Raw genomic sequence first — 15,355 nt, forward strand, 5'->3', positions numbered from 1 at the left:
TATTAACTTTACCGTCAATGATTGAATTCCAAAGATTGAATCAGTAACAACTTTGTGATGCCAAGTTACCTGAGGAGGGTATAATTCCAATGTACATTCTATACATGCTGTCATTCCTGGAAGTATCACACGTGCATTACCCTTAAATCCTTCAGTCCCACCATCAATCAGTGGAATAATGGAGCTTGGGTCTAGAGTTCCATCTTCAAAGTTCAGCAGGGATATCTACAAGAAAAATATATTTTTAAAATATACAACCATCGAATCACAAGGTCAGCCAACACTTATAGCTCTCTTAGCAACCCTAACAAAAAAATCTAACATTTCCTTTCATTCGTCTATTGTCTTTATCCAATTACATAGCAATTTTCAAAGTTCTTTGTGCTATAGACTCTAGCATTTTCCTTACTAGTGATGGGCATGCATTTGCCTACTTTTATCTTTCCTTTGTTCTCAAATCCTGAGATAGAATTGCTACTTTATAATACACAAGGCCATTTCAAAACCTAGGGATCTCTGGAAAATCTCTGTAATCACCTCAAACTCAACTTTTTGTTCCCATTATTTTAGAGTAATAGAAAGTTACAAGACAGAAACAGGCCTATCTATTCCACAGTCTGCCTAGTTACATCAAACCTGCACTCAGACCATAGTACTTCGTACCCTTCCCAAACATGTTCCTATCCAAACTTCTCTTGAAGTGTTGAAATTGTCTCCACCATTTGCACTGGTAGCCTGTTTCACACTCTCACCACCCAGAGTAAAGTTTCCTCATGTTCCTGTTAAACATTTCAAAGGGGACATGGGTTAAGTGTGAAAGGTGTAGCTTCACCCAACCTCAGTGGAAAGAACAAGCACAAAATGCTGGAGGAACTTGGCAGGCCACGCAGCATCTATGGAAAAGAGTAAACAGTCAATATTTCAGGCCGAGAACCTTTACTAGGCAACATGGACTGTTTACTTTTTTCCACAGAAGCAGCCTAAACTGCTGAATGCCTCCAACATTTTGTACTTGCTGCTTAGATTTCTAGCATCAGTAAATTTTCTCGTCTCAGTGGAAAAAGCCTGCTTGCATTTACCTTATCTACCCCCCCTCAATTTTGTAATTCTCTATCAAATCTCCCCTCAATCTTCTACACTCTAATGAATAAAATTCTAACCTATTCAATTTCTCATTATAATTCCGGTCCTCCAGGCCCAGCAACACCCTTGTAAATTTTCCCTGCCTCTTTCAATGTTACTTACATCTGTCCTGCAGGTAGGTGACCAAAACTGCACATAATACTCCAAATTGAGTCTCACCAATATCTTACCCAACTTCAACACCAATCTTGTACTCAATACTTTGATTTATGAATGTGCCAAAAGCTTTCTTAATATCCGGATCTACCTGTGACACCACTTTCAATTAATTATGGGCCTGTACTCCCAGATCCCCCGATCTGTACAAGACCTACCCTAGTTGGTCCTCTCACAGAGGAAACACTCACACTTGACTGCATTAAATTCCATCTGACATGCTTCAGCCTATTTTTCTAGCTGGTCCAGATCCCGCTGCAAGCCATGATAGCCTTCCTCACTGTCTTCAATCTTGGTATCATCCACAAATTTGCTGATCAAGTTAACCACATTATCATCCACATTGTTAATATAGATGACAAACAACAAGAGATCCCTGTGGCACTCAAAGCAACCATCTACTACCACTCTCTGGTTTCTCCCACACAGCGAATTTACTACCTCATCTTGAATGCCAAGCAATTGAACCTTCTTAACCAACCTCCCATGCAGGACCTTGTCAAATGCCTTACTAAAGCTCATGTAGACAACATCCACTGCCTTGTCTTCAACTTTCCTAGTAACATCATCAAAAAAACTCTATAAACTGGTTAGACACAACCTACCACAAACCCATGCTGACCATTTCTAATCCCCTATCCAAATACTCAGATATCTAGTCTCTTAGAATCCCTTCCAATAACTTTCCCATCACTGATGTCAGGCTCACCAGCTATAATTTTCTGGCTTATTCTTACAGCCTTTCTTAAACAGCAGAACAAAAGTAGCTATCCTCCAATACCTCACCTGTTGCAAAGGACTATTCAACTATCTCTGCTAGGGCCACTACAGTTTCTGCACATCTCCCACAGGGTTTGAGAGAACACCTTGTTAGGCTCTGAGGATTTGTCCACCATGAATTGCCTTAAGACAGCAAACACCTCCTCCTCATCATCTGTATAAGGTCCATGACCTCATTGCTCCTTTGCTTCACTTCAATAGACTCTGTCCTTCTCCCGAGTAAATACAGATGCAAAATATCTATTTAAGATAATCTCTTTTGGCTCCAGACATAGATTACCATTCTGATCTTCCAGAGGAAGAATTCTGTCCCTTACAATCCTTTGCTCTTAATGTATCTGTAGAAGCCCTTAAGATTCTCCTTCACCTCATTCCTCAAGGCAACCTCATGCCTTCTTCAATGTCTCCTTATTTCTTTTAAGTATTCTCATTGCACTTCTTATACTCCACAAGTACTACATTTGTTCCTACCTGCATATGTGCTCTGCACCTCCTTTCTCCTCTTAACCAGGGCCTATTATCTCTCAAAAACCAAGTTTCCCCAAAGCTGTTATCCTTGCCTTTTATTCTGATAGATACACAAAAGCTTTGTACCCTCACATTTCACTTTTGAAGGCACCTGACTTATCAAGGACCCTTTGCCAGAAAACAGCCTGTCCCAATCCACACTTGCCAGATCCTTTGATGTCATTAAAATTGGCCTTTCTCCAATTTAGAATTTCAACCCGCAGACCAGACCCATCTTTCTCCATATTTACTTTGAAACTAAATGGTGTTCACCTACACAAACCTCTGTCATCTGCCCTGTCTCATTCCCTAATAGGAGGTCCAGTATCTCACTCTCTCAGTGGGACCTCTATATATTAAGGAAACTTTCCTGAACACATTTGACAAACTCTATCCCATCTAGTCCTTTTACAGTATGGGTGTCCCAGTCAATGTGGAAAGTTAAAATCACCTACGTACTATCACAACCCTCCCCCAACTTCTTATCCCCCCTTGACCATCCCATGTTACTTCACTCCTGATGAAGGGTTTCGGCCCGAAACGTCGTCACTACCTCCTCCCATAGATGCTGTCTGGCCTGCTGAGTTCTGCCAGCATTTTGTGTTTTTTAACTATCACATCTTTGTTTGTTTTTTTGCAACAGTCTGCAATTTCTTTACAAATTGGTTCCTCTAAATCCCTAGGACTGTTGGGTGGTCTGTGGTGACCCTTTTCCTTCCTATTAAGACCATTTCCTAAAAATCAAGTATTCTAAAATAATTAGTTTGCAACTCTGCCCTCTGCTACAGCTCTCATGATTACTGAATCGAACCATTTAGACAAACACTTCTCCTTCATGTTGGTTAGATACCCATTTAACACAAATGCTTGATTTGCTCATCTCGGTTGAGCCAGTTCTTTCAGTTCTGTAGTCGTGCAGGGAGAAAAAAAATAAAACCTCAACCACATTTGTAGCTTGAATAACAATTCAAGATTACTGAGAGTGCACATTCTAATACCATTCAAATTGTGACTATCACAAATTCCTATACCCAAATCATTTACTGTTTCTCAACCTTCATCTAAACTTCTGACCACAGTGTATCCAAAATATATGCAATAAGAGTAATGCCAATCTGTCAATTAATCAGAGTCAATGCAACAGACTGGATAGTTGAAATGATACATTGCCCTCAGCAGAGCTCAAAAAACTGGTAAACATAGGCTAGATGGTTGAGATGATGAGAAAGTTCTATCAATTCACTCAATGAATGGTAAGGGCCTGAAACACACTGCTTTGTGGAGGGTGCTGAAGCTTTTTTGCTGGTGGGGATGGAGGGTGGGTCTTTGCCTTGCTGCTGTTGTGTGTGGAAGGGGGGGAGCTGAGGGAGGATTTGGGGGTTCTAACATTTTAACTGTCGTTCATTCTTTGGGGCACTATTGCTTTCATGGATGTTTGCGAAGAAAAAGAATTTCAGATTGTATACATTTCTCTGACATTAAATGTTCCTTTCAAAACTTATTAAAAGGCAGAAATCCCCACATTTAAGTACCACTTGTATAAGAAACTACATAGCTGCTCAATGTTCAAGGATCCAAATGAAGATACCAAATGGCTTCTTCTGAGCTATGAACTTGTTTGATTCTACCACAGGCATAAAATTAGATAAAAGTATACCAATTATGCTTGTAGTGAGGGGTGGAAACAGCAAAACCAGTTTCATATATTACAACCACCAAGATGCAGTTTTGGATAAAAGACCATTCTGAAAAGTACAAGATTGTTTAGTGTTGTTTCCAGTACAAACTATTACTCAGGATCCAATGCAACACAAAAAACAGTAATGATTTTTAAAAAATGCAATGAATATAAATATGCAAGATAGTTTATATACACTGATTGTATGTCCATAAGGTGACACAAGGCACAGGAGTGCCTGTACATAAGGTGACCAGCAGGGAATGAAAAAGTAGTGGTCGGTAGGGATATGGAAGAGTGGGTTGGTGGTGGAGGTGTTGATCAGCCTTACTTCTTGGGGAAAGTAACTGTTTGAGATTGGTGGTCCTGATGTGGATGTTATGTGGCTCCTCCCTGATGAGAGTGGGACGAACAGTTCATGAGGATGGGCAGGATCCTTCATGTTACTGGCTTTTTTTGCCACCTTTCTGTAAATATGTTCCCAATGATGGCTAGGATGGGACCAGTGATGTGTTGGGCAGTTTTGACTACTCGCTGCAGAGCCTTCCCGTCTGCTGCAGTGCAGTTTCCATACCATGCAGCGATTCTGTGCATCAGTAGAATGACTTGAGTATAAAGGTACATTGGTCAGCTCACTTCAGTCTCCTCAGAAAGTAGAGGCATTGGAGAGCTTTTGTGATTGTGTACAACATGCTCTGGGACCACTGGGCTGTGCAACAAGAGCTTGAAATTGCTCGTAGTTTCGACTGCTATACTGCTGATGTAAAGAGGGGTGTGAGCGGTGTGATTTCACCTGAAGCCAATGACCATTTCCTTTGTTTTGTTGACATTAAGGAAAAGATTATTTACCTGGCACCAGGCTTCGAGCTCTTCCAACTTCTCTCTGAAGGCAGTCTGATAGTTGTTGGTGATTACCACTGTTGTGTTATCACCAAACTTGACAATGTGATTACTTGGGTGTTTGGCTGTGCACTTGTGTGAGTAGCGTGTACAGCATTAGGCTACGCTCAGAGCCCTGGAGGGCACCTGCGTTAAGGATGATGGAGAGGGAGGAGCAGTTGTGCATTCTGACTATGAGGTTTATTCATTAGGAAGTCCAACACCTAGTTGCATCACGGTGTATTTAGACCAAAGAGTGGGAGTTTGTTCACCAAGGTCTGTGGACAATGATGTTGACTGCCAAATTGAAATCCAGAAACAGTACTCTGACACAAATGTTTTTGTTTTCTAGGTGTGTCAGGACCAGGTACATGACAAATGTTATGTTTTCAGTCATAGACCAGTTTTGTTGGTAAGCATATTAGTGAATCTTCAATGTGGCAGGAACGGAACTTTTGATATGTCTCATTACCAGCTGCTCAAAGCACTTCATGATGATTTGCATCAATGCTACCGGCTGGTATTCATTTAGTTCAAAATGCATAGAGATGATGGTGGCTGATTTGAAGCGTGTGAGGAAAGCAGCCTGGATGAGTTATGTGCTGAAGATGACTATTTCTCTTCAGTTGTTTTGGGTGCCAAATGTTCCTTGTAATTTCTTTTTAAATGGGTTATGCATTGACAATGTCTCTTATGTCACCTAAAATCATTTTTTAAATTGCTGTCATGGAGCCATTCCAGAATTGCTACTGGCTATTAAATGTCTTTAGTATTATACATACCAACATTCCATTGATCCATCGCCGTGCAATGATAGAATCTAATCCACTAATAATGATGTGAAATTCTGAAACAAAAATATTCAATACTGACAGTTCTGTTTCAGCCAGAGAGATGCCCTTATTTCCCCAACTTTGATACTCACTTCCATATTCTAACTTCGTAATTAAAGTTTTTATGTATGGGTCAATGATCTCTCAAATAATGCATCATAGTATTCAAATTGAGACCAGAGACAGTCTTTAAATTGGAAAAACATTACAATCATTTTGTACACAAAATCCCAACACTAATCAATTAATCCTTTTTGTCAGTATTTTCATTTGAACAAGCTGGAAGAACTAAGGAAAACTATCTTTGCAAATAGTATAGAGCTTTGAAAAATAAAATTCCAACTTAAGTGCTCTACTTAAACTGTTGAAGAAGCCTCATCCAACAATGCAGCCATGGAAACCTGGATGAAAAGTGAGAAGTAACTATAGTTCTCTAAATTCCTTCGTGTCCTCCAATCTCTATTAAAAGACCCTCAACAGAAAATTACTGAGAAGAATTCTATTCTTATTCCATTCCCATTATAACATGTGTAAGGGGATTTCTTCTTTTTCTTTGTTACTGTGTATGTAATCAAAATGGCTTCTTTGTTTTGTTAAAAGTAGGAAAGCTTCTTTGTTGCGAGAGAGTGCTGGAAGCTTGCTTGGGTTAAAATTTACTGATAATGAGAATTGTATTCCTTTGTAAACCAATTGGGATTAATGTTGTTCTTTTTTCTGAGTCTGTAAGCTATTGTTGGCGGGCTTTTGGGGAGATCAGCGCGAGGGGTTGAGAGAGAGAGGATGCGATGCTGTAAGCTGGGCGAGGAACGGACCCCAAGCGGGGGTCCAAGGCCTGGAGGTACTCCGAGGAGAGGAGATGAAGCTAGATGTGCTTGGTTGACCACTTCGGATGGTCCTAAGCTGCGAGTCGAGGAGTTCGGAGGGGATCGAATGGTGGCCAGAAGACTTAAGTAATTGAGCTCCAACGGTTGTGCACGAAGTGGTTTGGACTTTGATAAGTTTGGCGCCTTTTCTTTATTTTTTAAAATATATTCTGTATCGTTATTAATCACTTAGTTATAGTAACCTTTATAAATTGTACTCATTTAATCGCATATGGTGTACTGTCTGTTTTTGGGCGAGGCAGGGACATCACACAGCATCCACACGAGCTGATTACCCAGTTTGGCAAGGCCGAAGGCTGCTCCCCCAGACGAGAACGAGCTGAGCGAGCCTGAGGCGACCCAGGGGGTTACACATGTTTGAGTACAAGTAGAAAGTGGACAGTAGGGAGATTTGTTCTATCCACCTACAAGATATTATTTCAACATACTTACTCAATACATACAATTCATATAACTGACACTTCTTTCTCCACATTCATTGTACAGGCCTCCTCAAGGTTACAAATAACCTACTTATGAACAGCCCACACATGCACAAGAGTTTGGGAAACTGATGGGACGGACTTTCTGGCTGCCACAGAAATGAAGGCATTCTACTACTGGTTGGGAGTTGAATGGGCCATCTCCACACAAGGGGATTAGTTAGAACTGAGAGCACTGATCAAACTCACTCACCAAGTCAGTGAAGCAGCTGCTGGCTGCTCACTCTCCCATCATAGCTGTTGCTGAAATCCTCTCACACAATGTTCTTTATTTTCAACATATGAAGAGCTCAGGATATGATCAGTTCTTAGGAATGAAACCCAATCATAGCCTGGGGACTGCCTGTACCTTCAACTAAAACCATTCATCTACAACTCATTAATGCCATTCATGTTTCTTTCTTAAATAATACATCAATAAACTGTTTGCAATGCTGTTACACTGGCATATTCCAAAGGTGGAGAACTGTGTGTTCAGGGATGTACTGAAGATCGGTGCAGCCACTGCAACGTCTCTGGGGAAGACCAAAGTCTGGGGTCCTGCTGCCAATGGACTCTGGATTGGGACCAGTCTCTCCGCTCCATTACTTCTGCCAGTGACTTTAATTCCCTGACCATAGCTTTTGATTCCTCTGCTAGGAGAAACCATTCCTTCCCACTTACTCCATGCAGGTACAAATAAGAGTTATGCTCCTCGATTTTATCCACACAGCCTGTCCCATTTCAAAGAATCTCACCTCATCTTATTCACTCTTCCCTTGTAGCTACAATTTCCAATCCTAGCAACATGCTCTTTACCTCCTTTGTAATCACTCCACTCCATTTATGAAGTGTAATACTTAAGCTGTGCTGCAACTAGCATTGTATAAAGTTCAAACAGCTATAGCTATACATCAGCTAAGAAAAACATTTGACATGCCTATTTTTTAAAACCACCCTATTGATATGCTTGAGTTCCATTAAGAATCTGCACAGTACAAGGTGGGCGTTCCTCCACACCTACTCAGTATCCTCCAATTTATGCTGCACATCTCAAACAGATTCCTTATACTTGACTCAATTACATTCTGATTTCTCACTTTGTTTGCCCTAGTGACAGACCACTTGACAGGCAGTATTAAGGAGGGTCAATTAACTTAGACAGGACATTCCTTTAGCAAATTCATAATGTCCATTATTAAATTAAGTTTATACTATTCCTTGGTATTATTTTCAACAATGTGTTCAACACTGAAATTAAACTGACTAGTAATTACTTCTCCCTTTTTGAACAATAGTGTTAGCTGTCCTCGAATTCCCTGGCACCATTCCTGTAGTTAATATTTAGAGCCTCCACAATTTTCATCCAAATATGCTGTGCATCAATAAATATTCAATTCATATCTGCTCCAAATAACTTATTCAGCTGCAAAGCAGCATTGTTCTTAGACGGAGTGCTCTACATTCCTCACCTAATCGTGACTTATGAACACAACAACATTCTTCATCAGTAGCAGCCATCACTACAAATCAATCACCCAAGCCTTTATAGTTAATTACTTCTATCATTCATACATAAAAGTGGAAAACTATCACTTGAGTGTAACACCCAAAACAATTCATGTCAATATCAAAAACACAAAATGCTGGCAGAACTCAGCAGGCCAGACAGCATCTATGGGAGGAGGTAGAACCCTTCATCAGGAGGGTTGAAGGATTTTGGCCCGAAACATTGTCACTACCTCCTCCCATAGATGCTGTCTGGCCTGCTGAGTTCTGCCAGCGTTTTGTGTTTTTTATTTATTTCCAGCATCTGCAGATTCACTCGTGTTGCTCATGTTAATATCAAGGTTATTTATCTAGGAAAAAATAATTCTATCAAAACCACAATGTCTGATTTTTGATTAGTAATTTCAACAGGATTAGACTCTAAGATTTTCAGTTTTGTTCACAAGTTAGAAACCTCCCATCAATCCCAAATAAAAAGCCACATTCTAGCAAGAGGCATTACTTACGCCTGTAAAATGTTTCATTGAAGTCTTGTATCCTTTTAAAATGGCTGAGAATAAAGATAAGAAAAGTTGCAACTCAAATGTTTTTATTCATATTATTTACTATATTGCTGACTTAGGTTCCCAATTTCATGATAGATTTGTATGAACTGCATGTGTCTAGCAAAAATCCTTGGCAGTAAAAGGTACACCACAGTACAGCATGACTACCGAACTTGAGCCTAGTAAAACTCAACTATGTTAGGTTCCGGTTGGGTCATTCTGGGTCAACTCAGAACTTTGCTAGAGTGCACTAACCATATTTTAACAAATATTTTACTTTGTCTACATTGCTGTGCTATGGAATCCTAGAGTAGTCTCATTACAACTAAAACACATACACACCAGGCACTAGCGTCATAAAAGAAAAAGCTCCTTTGCCAACCAACTAATACGACTTATAAATACATTAACAGAAAGGAAGAGGAAAATCAAAATATTTTGGGACAAATCTGAAACTACTAATGTACAGTCGGCCCTCCTTATCTGCGAGAGATTGGTTCCAGGACCCCTCGTGGATACCAAAATTCACGGATGCTCAAGTCCCTTATTCAACGTGTCTCAATGCGGTGGATCTTAAGACCCAGTGGCAGAGATCTGAATCCACAGTGTTTCTGTTCACGAAAATAATTACGATAACGATTGAAAATAAAGTGAAAATAATAAAGCGATCGGAAAGAGATGAAACGCCATCGGTCATTGGAAAAGCCTTAGGCTATGTCGGTCAACAATCCAAACAATTTTGAAGGATAAAGTGAGGAAGGCTCTGCCCCGATGAAAGCTACAATTATTACTAAGCAACGCAGTGGTTTAATTATTGGGTTTTGGGGTTTTGGGTGTTTGAACCTCCACAGCAACCCGGCACAGTGCAGTGCGCACTTGAGAGCAATCTGTCACTAGATCGAACTCGGGAACTTCAAGCCCGGCGCTGAAACATACTTTCTGAAGTGTTTTATATGCACAGAAAGGTAAAATATATACTATATACGAAGATAAACATTTGACTAACCGACACTAAATAATACCAGAAGTACCTGTTCCGACTTACTTAGTAAGAACTTCTGATTTTTTTCGATACAGATCCACGATAACCCATGCACATCCTCCCATATACTTTAAATCATCTCTAGATTACTTATAACACCTAATACAATGTAAATGCTATGTAAAATAGTTGTTAAACTGCATTGTTTAGGGAATAATGACAAGAAAAAAAGTCTTTACATGCTCTAACAACAAGTGCTGGAAGAGTGCTTCCGGGTTTTCGCAATAGGTTGAATTCGCGCATGCGGAATTCACGGATAAGGAGGGCCGACTGTATCTATGCAAAAGTGAACATATTATGAGCTTGAAATTAAATTTAAAATAACCTCCCCATGGCCTTACATTTAAGTGTTGCAATCTCAGCACCAAACAAAATGCTCAGATGAAAAATATATCCTTAACATGGAACAAGATTCTTAGATAACAAGACCATAAGATATAGAAGCAGAATTGGGCCATTTGGCCCAAAGAGTCTGCTCCACCATTTCATTATTGCTGATCCATTTCCACCTCAGCCCCAATCTCCTGCCTTCTCCCCATATCCCATCATTTCCTGACCAATTAAGAATCTATCAACTCTGCCTTAAATCTACATAGATTTGGCATTGAATTCCACAGATTCACCACTCTCTGGCTTAAGAAATTCCTCATCTCTGTTCTAAAAGGATACCCCTCTATTATGAGGTTGTGTCCTCTGGTCTTATCCCCCAACACAGGAAACATCGTCTCCACACCCACTCTATCAAGGCCTTTCAACATTCAATAGGTTTCAGTCAGGACAGGCCCAGAGCCATCAAATGCACCTTGTATGATAAACCTTTCAATCCCAGAATAATTTTCCTGAACCAAAGGGCCCAAAACTGTTCACAATATTCCAAGTAAGACCGCACCAGTGCTTTATAAAGCCTCAACATTACATCTTTGCTTTTATATTCTAGTCCTCTTGAAAGGAATGCTGAAATTAAATTAATCGTCCCCACCACTGACTCAATCAGCAAATTAATCGTAAGGAAATCCTGCATGAGAACTCTCAAGTACCTTTGATTATTTTTCTGAAAACTGAGAAAATAGTCTATGCTTTTATTTCTTCCACCAGAGTGCATGACCATAACCTTCCCAACACTATTCTATCTGCCACTTCTTTGCCCATTCTCCTAATCTGTCCAAGTCCTTCTATAACCTCTCCACTTCCTCAAAACAACCTACCCCTCCACCTATCTTTGCATCATCTGCCAACTTGGCCACAAATCCATTAATTCCATCATCCAAATCATTGCAATACACATGAAAATGAAGTGGTCCCAACACAGACCCCTGTGGAATTACTAACAACCAACCAGAAAAGGCTCCCTTTATTCCTACTCTTTGCCTCCTGCCAATCAGCCAATGCTCTATCCATGCCAGTATCTTTCCGGTAATACCATGGGATCTTAACTTGTTCAGCATCCTCATGTGAGGCACCTTGTCAAAGACCTTTGGAAATCCAAGGACATAACATCCACTGATTTTTCCTTATTTAACCTGCCTGCTATTTTTTCTAAGAATTCCAACAGATTGGTCAGACAAGATTTTCCCCTCAAGGAAAGCATGCCAACTTTGGCCTATTTTATCATGTGCCTCCAAGTACCCTGAAATCACATCCTTAACAATCGACTCCAACATCTTCCCAACCACAGAGGTCATACAAATTGGTCTATAATTTATTTTCTTCTGCCTCTTCCTTCTCGAAGAGTGGAGTGACATTTACTTGTATACAACTCCCATCAGGGTCTTTTTACTCTTGCAATTTCTTAGCTCTACCCACAATGATTCTACACTTTCTGATCCTATGTCACCTCTTTTTAATAATTTGATTTTACTTTTTAAACCAACAGAGCCACCCCACCCCTCTGCCTACCTGCTTGTCCTTTCGATTCAGTGTATATCCTTGGACATTAAACTCCCAGCTATAATCTTCTTTCAGCCACGATTCAAAGATGATCACAATGTTATACATGCCAACCGGCAACTGTGCTACAAATCAATAGCTAACTTTACAAATAGGTACTCAGTGGCAAACTCGATTTTTCTTAGTCATCTTGTGAAATGCAAATTCTATTTTCAAATGAAAATCATTTTACAGTGAAAATAATTTCTTATATAAAAGGATACGGAACCACATTACAACCAGGTATTCGACCATTAATGAATTCAGCAGCGACTTCAGCTTTTGGTCTTCCTACATCTTTTGGTCTGTTAAACAAAGATAAAGTAGTTAGGATATTAACGTTAATATTTTTGTAACAAACAAATCTTTACACATCTGCTAATAGAATGATATTTAAGTTCAAAACTGAAGAAATATGCATATGCATACACCTAAAGCATTTTATTCTGAAAAATAAAAGCTCATAGTGCAGGGGGGTAACATATCAGCATGGAGAAGAAAATGAATTTAAAAAAAGCAGAGAATAGATAAAACTGTGTCTTCGTCTGGGTGACATCCACTTTTTTAAAACTTTAGACAGTGGAACCTGGGTGCTGGGTTTGTGCGAAAGGGAAGTATTTATTATTTTACCGACTTTATTTTCAGTTATTAGGGAATGCATTTTGGGAGGTCCACATGACCTTCACGTACAAGCTGAAAGATCCCTAAAGCTGGTGGCAAAACTCGATAAGGTAACAAATGGGTTTTAGTGAAATAAAATACAAGGGTATATAGAACATAGCACAATCCAGCACAGGAACAGACACTTCAGCTCATAATGTTATGCCAAACCAATTAAATATCAAATAGCCAACTAATCCCTCTTCTGCTTACACGACGATCATACCCTTCAATTTTTCTCATATTGTCCATCTAACCGTGTCTAAAAAATATGGAGGCCTTGGTACAATATTATAAAACCTAACTCAGGTCATAACCAAAATATTTTTGTCATCACAATATAGGAATCATGTTTGCTTTGGAGCAGAGGTGATTTCCAAAATGCTTGGGATGGAGTGTTTCAGGAATTGGAAGAGACTGAATTGAATGGATGTGCTTTCCTTGGAGCCGAGAAGGTTGAGGGGAAGACCTGATAGTGGGTTACAAATTTGAGGGACATAGGGTGGATAATGAATTACTTTGCCACATAACAGATGCCAAATAATTAGTAGGCTCAGGTTTAAAGTGAGTAGGAGGGAATCTGAAAGAGGTGGGGGAGAGAGGGTGTTGCAACATGGAACGCACTGTCTGAGGTGGTGGTGGAATCAGATCCTAGTCATAGGCAGCTTCAGACCAAATGCTGGAAAATGAGATTAGTTTAGATCAGGGGTGTCAAACTCATTTTAGGTCACGGGCCGGATTGAGCAAAATGCAGCTTCATGCGGGCCGGATCAGTCGGACACGTGCGAACGCAGCTTTCGTTGCCTCCGTTTTTTCAGCCTGCTCTCATGTGTCTCATTCTCTGCTATAACTACAAAGTGTTTCACTTTACAAATTCCGTTTCTTATGAAGAAGACTGCCGAATAAACACTAAAAACCCTGAAAACCTGGTACCTGAATAAACTCAGCATTAGCCATATCATACGCCATAGGCGCTTCGATTACTGGGGCCAGCTTTAATAGTAATTAGATATTATCTCGCGGGCCAAAGATAATTCCACCACGGGCCGGATTTGGCCCGCGGGCCTTGAGTTTGACATATATGGTTTAAATTGATAATTAATGGTGAACATGGACATGATGGATTAAAGGGAATGTTTCTTTGCGTCCAACTTCAGTGCAGGCACCAAAAGTATGGCTACCAGATTTGCTGATGACAGATAAACAGACAGGAAAGGAAGCCGATAGATAAAGTGGGCGGGCAAAAGAGGAGGAAGTGTAAATCAATGAGAAACTGAAAACGTTGATTTTGTTTTTTAAAAAAATCAAAATTTAAGCATCATTTAAATGAGAGATTGCAGCATTTTTCCCTTGTGAATGATTCATAAAAGACCATTTTACATATATAGCTTGTTATTGTGAAAGCTAAAAAAAACATTATTTGTAGTTGGGGGTAATGCAGAAGAAATAATCTCTGCTGGAAAACCACAATATGTCAAGCTATATTGTAGCAGGAAACTAACAGTTTGCATTTTAAGCCAAAACCTTACATTAGGAGCACGTAAAGCACAAAAGCAGAAGGGTGTGATTTAGTTACATAGGGACTGTGGGACCAAATTTGGAGTACAGAAACAATAATAACTTCCTTATTTAAGGACGGATGTTAATGCATTTGAAGCAACAAACATTTTGTTTGCTGCTTTGGATTTCCAGCACCTGCAGATTTTCTCACGTTTGTGCACTTGAAGTAGCTTACATGTTTATTACGGATGTCTTTAGAAGAAAAGAATGAACCAGCTACTGGATTTTAGAAGAAGAGGGTACTTGACTGAAACAAAAAGTTCCTGATAGGTCCTTGGCAGAAAGAATGTGGAAATATCTGCTATTGTGGTGGAAGCTAGAGGCTGATGTTTAAACATCACCCATGGACAAGGGTCACCCATTTAAAATGTAGATTAAGCCAGTATCTTTTTCTCTCCAAGGATTGCAAGTCTTTAGAAGAGTGGTGGTAGCAGAATCTTTGAATATTTTAAGATAGAGGCAGAAAGGTAAGTGACATTGACCAGTGAAGCACAGGAAAAGGCCCTTCAGCCCATGGTTACACTGACGGGATGCTAATTGAAACTGCACGTCCCTGCACTTAATCAATAACTCTCCATTCCGTCTGTTCCTATGTCTTAGTAAATGCCACTGTCACATTTGCTTCCACTACATTGTTTGTGGTTCAATGCTAACCATCATCTATACAAAAGAATTGCCTTGCAAATCACCTTTAAACTTTCTCTTTCATCTTAAAATTAAGCCCTGCAGTATTTCATAAAACCACCCCAGGAAAATAACTGATCATCAGCCCTATCTCTGCCTCTCATACTT

At 39.8% G+C, this 15,355-nt stretch overlaps 1 protein-coding gene across 3 annotated transcripts in view; it reads right to left on the reverse strand.

Moving 5' to 3' along the window:
* Positions 1-15,355, reverse strand: part of uba3 (ubiquitin-like modifier activating enzyme 3) — a 36,677-nt gene that overhangs the window by 12,993 nt on the left and 8,329 nt on the right. For all 3 annotated transcript variants that reach the window (XM_073072360.1, XM_073072361.1, XM_073072362.1), the window contains 4 exons: positions 12,568-12,648; positions 9,337-9,380; positions 5,926-5,990; positions 70-225 (listed from right to left, as the gene is read on the reverse strand). In XM_073072360.1, the coding sequence (XP_072928461.1) occupies positions 70-225; positions 5,926-5,990; positions 9,337-9,380; positions 12,568-12,648 (346 nt within the window). The remainder of the gene's footprint in view (positions 1-69; positions 226-5,925; positions 5,991-9,336; positions 9,381-12,567; positions 12,649-15,355) is intronic.

The sequence above is a fragment of the Hemitrygon akajei genome, chromosome 19, assembly GCF_048418815.1.
Source record: "Hemitrygon akajei chromosome 19, sHemAka1.3, whole genome shotgun sequence".
Taxonomy (NCBI): domain Eukaryota; kingdom Metazoa; phylum Chordata; class Chondrichthyes; order Myliobatiformes; family Dasyatidae; genus Hemitrygon; species Hemitrygon akajei.